The sequence below is a fragment of the Balaenoptera ricei genome, chromosome 2 (assembly GCF_028023285.1).
Source record: "Balaenoptera ricei isolate mBalRic1 chromosome 2, mBalRic1.hap2, whole genome shotgun sequence".
NCBI classification, from domain to species: Eukaryota; Metazoa; Chordata; class Mammalia; order Artiodactyla; family Balaenopteridae; genus Balaenoptera; species Balaenoptera ricei.
The window spans coordinates 34,330,573-34,336,214 of NC_082640.1; the positions used below are offsets into that span (position 1 = coordinate 34,330,573).

At 59.7% G+C, this 5,642-nt stretch overlaps 1 protein-coding gene across 1 annotated transcript; it reads left to right on the forward strand.

The window, feature by feature from the left end:
• The first annotated feature begins 2,181 nt into the window (after positions 1–2,181).
• Positions 2,182–5,426, forward strand: TLNRD1 (talin rod domain containing 1). The gene has a single exon (XM_059912332.1). The coding sequence runs from the start codon at positions 3,694–3,696 to the stop codon at positions 4,780–4,782; it is 1,089 nt and encodes a 362-aa protein (XP_059768315.1). The 5' UTR covers positions 2,182–3,693; the 3' UTR covers positions 4,783–5,426.
• Positions 5,427–5,642: the final 216 nt, after the last annotated feature.

Genomic DNA, 5,642 nt, shown 5'->3' on the forward strand with positions numbered 1-5,642 from the left:
AGTAGAGGGTCTGCTCCACGGTCACCTAGGCTTATGGCGGCTCCATCATCTTTCAGCTGCACCACCTAGAACAGTCTCCCGAGCAGCTGCAGCAGGGGAGGAGAGTGGACAATTACGGATTGGCTTTCCACAGCCTCCGTCCGAGATAACGCACATCACCACCACTTACATTTCATTGCTCAGAACTGATGACGTGGTCCTGCCTAATTGCAACTGGACTATCTGGTGAGCACCCCTCTCTCGACTCTAGTTTCTGGACTCTGTGCTCTCACTGTACCAATAGTGAAGCTGTGGTGACCTGTTTTCCCTGTTGCTCTTTCTGGACTCTACTCTTCAGAAGGGGTAGAGCCCTCACATTACTTATTCTCTAACAGGGCCTGGCACGTGGTAGGTGCCCAGTGTTTGTAGAGTGGATGAAAGATGGCAGAAAGTAAAGGTGACCTAGAGGAAGGTGGAGTCAGTATCTGGAAGGATTAGTTTAGGAAGAGATGCCATATCTGAAAAATGAAGCAGGGAGGGCCAAGAAACCAGTCCTATCTGATTTTAAAAGCTAAACCAAACGTCACTGAATATAGCGAGACATTTTACGTGTCACACAGCTCATTGTTGGGGTACAAGATTTCCAGCAACACCAACCAAAGAAAGTGCCTATGTAGAAGAAAAGGAAAATAGGACCCCAGGGGCACCAAGTGGCTTCGGAAAAAAAATCCCCTGATCCCAGAGCAGTTTCATGAATAAACTAGGCATGGAGGGAAGGGTCTGACTTTCTCATAAGTTTTCAGAGCTAAGTCGGACTAGGATGCTATTCCGGGGTTACCATGGGAAGACCTTGACTTATCCAACTGTTTTTCTCTGGTAGAAAAATAAAAGGGATTAATCCTACAGGAATTGCTACTAGTTTAGCAAATCAGCAGTATTATTGGCCTTGGTTTGCAAAATAAGTGGGTTCATTTAGATTTTAGAAGATATATAAGGACCCTTTAAGTTACTGATATCAGCAGGGTGACTATCCATTTAGGTTTGGATCTGTTGTTACCGGTTAATTTATTAGTAACATGTCTCACAGGCACTCTCGAAACTGTTTCGGGTTGGACAATAAATTGCAAGGTCATCCTAGTTACAAGTGACATTTACAACGGGTTGAAAAAAGGTGACACCAGGTCCGAGGAAGGGGCAGAAGAACAAACATGTCCGTTGGCTGTACACACCCAGCTTGTGCTGGGCTGGGCAGCTAGACGTGTTTCAGGACTAAGAGGTGGGGGGGACCCCTGGGTGGGGGGAATGGGGGAAGCCTAGATGCTTCAACCACTTCCTGAAGAGTAAGGACTGGGTAAAATGAAAATGAGGTTGGCGGTTGGCTCCCTGCTCATGCATTTGCTCTCTTCTTGACCTTAGGAAGGCACTTAAGGCACCTGAGCATCACTTTCCTTATCTGTAAAATGGGAATAATAACGTTTACCTTCAAGGGCTGTTTCTCTTATTTCACTGTGGCCACTATCATTCCATTATACAGCTGGAGACACAGAAGTTATGAGAGGACAAACTGTGCCGGTGAAGGCTCACAAGTCTAAGAGCTACATTTATGAGCCAAGTACTCAGGCGGTCAGTGCACAGTATCTGATTTCGAAAGGAGAAAACGGAAACTTGGAGAGATAACTTGCATAAGGTCACACAACTCATAAATGGCTGGGGGAAGGCTGACCCCAGGAAGTCTGGTTCAAAGTTCGCGCTCTAACTATACAAGGGCTAATCAGTTAAAGGACGGAAGCGGGAAGCATCTAGCCCGGCTCTGCGGGCTCCATCTCCAGGGCTCTTTTCTCATTCCGCACAGCCCCTCCAGAATCCCACCGTGGAAGAGGAGCAAACACGACAAAGGGCGGGGGAGAGCTTGGCAAACCGGTCGACGTCCCGCAAAAACAGATGACCGGACCCCAGCAAACCTCTAGGGGATGGTATCCAGTGTCCTCCTCCCTTCGGTCCAGAACACAGGCCACCTTTTAGACTTGCTCCCTGGGCGGGGAGGAGGCGTGGAGCCCCCCGGTTGGGCTGAGAGTTTACGTATGGCCAACTGGCGGCTGCGCCCCGGTCTCCCAAGGGTGTGCTCCGAGCCCCCGGCCCGGGCGGGCCTGCCTCCGGTCCGCTCCCCACGCCTCTCCGCCGGGGACCACCGGCCGGGCGCCGCCGGCGTCCGCGTTGGGCGGGGGCGTCCCCCCGCTGCCACCCAGCTTCCCGGGGGAGGAGCAGCGCATCGCGCAAGCATCCGGGAGCGGCGGAGGGGGCGGGAGGAAGGGCGAGAGGAGGAAGCGGGATTTAAACGAAAGGCGGTGACGCCACACAAAAGATTTCTATAGGCTCCAGGGAGGTTACGGCCGAGGCGGCGGCGGCGGCGGTGGCGAGCTGGGGGGCGAGGCGCGGCCGGGAAGAGGAAAAGCCTCCAGCAGCCCCGGCGGGCGAGCGGGCGGTGGCGCACCCACGGCCGCGCTCAGAGGTGAAGCCGCGCGGGGAGAGGAAGCGGGTGTTTTCCCCTCTGCTTTTCGGCCCCCGCCCTTCCTTTCAGTTTCTCCCGGCTCGCTCGGAAGTTGGAGGTTGACAAAAATGGCAGGAGCCGGGGCCCGGGCGAGTTGCCGCAGCGCCGCGGGGACCTTCTGAGTTGGCCGGGCCGCCGGGGAGACGCGCGCGGCGACGTCCGATGCGCAGGGCCCGGGGTCTCGGGAGAGCTCAGCCGCTGCGGGCCCAAGGCGAGGAGGAGGCGACGGGGATGGACTCGCGCCGACAGCCGGCGGCGGGCCGCGGGGCGCGCGGTCCGGGAGGGCGTGCCGCCTCGGCGCCGGGCCGCGCTCTGTGAACCGGCGAGGCGGGAAGGGGCCGCCGCGGCTCCCGGCACGCCCGGGCGTGGCGGGCGGGCGAGAGCGCGAGCGGGGCGGCCGCTGAGCGCAATCAGTGCAGGCTCCCGTCCGACTCTGACTCGGCCGCGCCAGCATCGGCCACACCCTCGGCCCTGCCGCCGCCGCCGGCGCCGCTTCCCGAGAGCGGGAGGCAGGAGATGCCCACGGGGTGGCCGCGCGTCCCAGAGGGCCAGCCCCGGCCGCCGTCGCGGGGAAGTGCCGCCTGGCGGTGTCTGGGCGCCTGAAGCCCACGTGCGCCGCCGAGCCCGAGGTGGCTGACAGCAGAGCCCGCCTGAGACGCCGCCCGCGCTCCTCCCCGAGGAAAGGATTTTGATTTCAAAGGAAGGAAGGAAGGACAACTCCCAGCTTCCCTCTCCCGCCCCACTCCCCCCCCCCCGCCCCCCCCGCTCGGGCGGTCGGACCGGGCCATGCCCAGGAAGGCGGCGGCGGCGGCGGCAGCCCAGCAGAAGGGACTTTCCTGGCAGTCCGGCGACGAGGAGCGCGGTCTGTGAGTTTGCTTTGCTCCGGTTCATGGTTCCTGCAAGCCCTCCAAGAGGCCGAACGCTGCGCCCCCTCCCCGCGCCCCGAAGAGCCTCCTGCGTTCTCTGGCCCCTGGGCCCGCTCCGCGCCGCCCGGGCTCCGGCCGCCGCAGCCCAGTGCCCTCTGCCCGCGGCGGTGGATGGCATGATGGTGCGGGGAAGGCACCGCGGCCTTGGCCAGCTGAGTCGCGACGGCCGCGGGGGCGGCGGCATCGGCAGCGGCGGTGGTAGCGGGCTCCCCAGCGGCATGCCAGTGCCCCCCGGGCGCGATGGCTAGCGGCAGCGCTGGGAAGCCCACTGGCGAGGCGGCTTCTCCGGCTCCAGCGAGCGCCGTCGGCGGGGCTTGCTCGCAGCCCCGGAAGAGGCTGGTGTCTGTCTGCGACCACTGCAAGGGCAAGATGCAGCTGGTGGCCGACCTGCTGCTGCTGTCGAGCGAGGCGCGGCCTGTGCTCTTCGAGGGCCCCGCCTCCTCTTGTGCCGGTGCCGAGTCCTTCGAGCAGTGCCGGGACACCATCATCGCGCGCACCAAGGGGCTCTCCATCCTCACCCACGACGTGCAGAGCCAGCTCAACATGGGCCGCTTTGGGGAAGCGGGGGACAGCCTGGTGGAGCTGGGCGACCTGGTGGTGTCCTTGACCGAGTGCTCCGCCCACGCGGCCTATCTGGCGGCTGTGGCCACGCCGGGCGCGCAGCCCGCGCAGCCGGGCCTGGTGGACCGCTACCGCGTGACACGCTGCCGCCACGAGGTGGAGCAGGGCTGCGCAGTGCTGCGCGCCACCCCGCTGGCCGACCTGACCCCGCAGCTGCTGCTGGAGGTGTCGCAGGGCCTGTCGCGCAACCTCAAGTTCCTGACGGACGCTTGCGCCCTGGCCAGCGACAAGTCCCGGGACCGCTTTTCGCGCGAGCAGTTTAAGCTGGGCGTCAAGTGCATGAGCACGAGCGCGTCGGCGCTGCTGGCCTGCGTGCGCGAGGTGAAGGCGGCGCCCAGCGAGCTGGCGCGGAGCCGCTGCGCGCTCTTCAGCGGGCCGTTGGTGCAGGCGGTTAGCGCACTGGTGGGCTTCGCCACCGAGCCGCAGTTCCTGGGTCGCGCGGCGGCCGTGAGCGCCGAGGGCAAGGCGGTGCAGACCGCCATCCTCGGCGGCGCCATGAGTGTGGTGTCGGCCTGCGTGCTCCTGACCCAGTGCCTCAGGGATCTGGCGCAGCACCCCGACGGGGGCGCCAAGATGTCGGACCACAGGGAGAGGCTGAGGAACTCGGCCTGCGCCGTGTCTGAAGGCTGCACCCTGCTATCTCAGGCTTTAAGGGAGAGGTCTTCGCCCAGGACTTTACCGCCAGTGAATTCCAATTCTGTGAATTAGCACCCTCCCACCCTCATCCCATTCTTCCACCCCCCCACCCCCAGGCTAAAGGAAGATACTTATTCTCTGCCCCTCTCCATTTATACCAAAGAAATCAAAAGTGAACTCCCCCACCCCATGTTAAATGCTCGAGAGGAATCTTCCAGAAGGCAGGGCCATGCAGACCATTTACACGCGCACTCGCACTCGGAGGGCCCCCGGTGCCCAGCAGCCCACGCCAGGAGATGGAAGATGTGTCATCTGCTGGGTGCGGTATTACCCCTGCCCCCTACCCCGGCTCCTCTTCCGGAATTCCTCCACTAAATTTTATTATTAATTGGGCAGGAAGGAGGTCATGGGTTCATTTCTTTTTTGGTCTTTTTTTTTTTTTTTTTTCCCCTAATTAAGAGAAAGGTTACCTCAGTTTTCACTCCTTAGACATGGATGTAGCTACCTTTTTTGTATGTTGTTATTTTTTTAAGCAGTCGTGATGGGTTAGGCGTATACTTGGTGTGGAAAGAGTATGACTTTGCCATGTGATTTGCAAATGGGGGGAAAAGCTACTGTGAGTGTGTGTTTTATTTTTTAATTTACACTATAGAATGATTTCCCCCCCGCCCCCAATGTCAAGTTTTTACCTTGCATGTACTGGAGTATTTATTTCATCTATTAATAAAATGTTATGTTTCTCAGATGGCTTTTTGCAAGTATTGTTGACTTTTAATCATTGTAATGTTGCAGGCTGCATGTCATCTGTGGAAAGGCGCCCTGGGAAGTTTGCTTGGGAGCAATGAGGTGGGTTCCCAATCTTCAGCCCTTTCTGCTTTTTCCTCAAGAGTTAACTTCTTTGAGCAGCCTAGAATTCAAGAAGAGAGAACTGT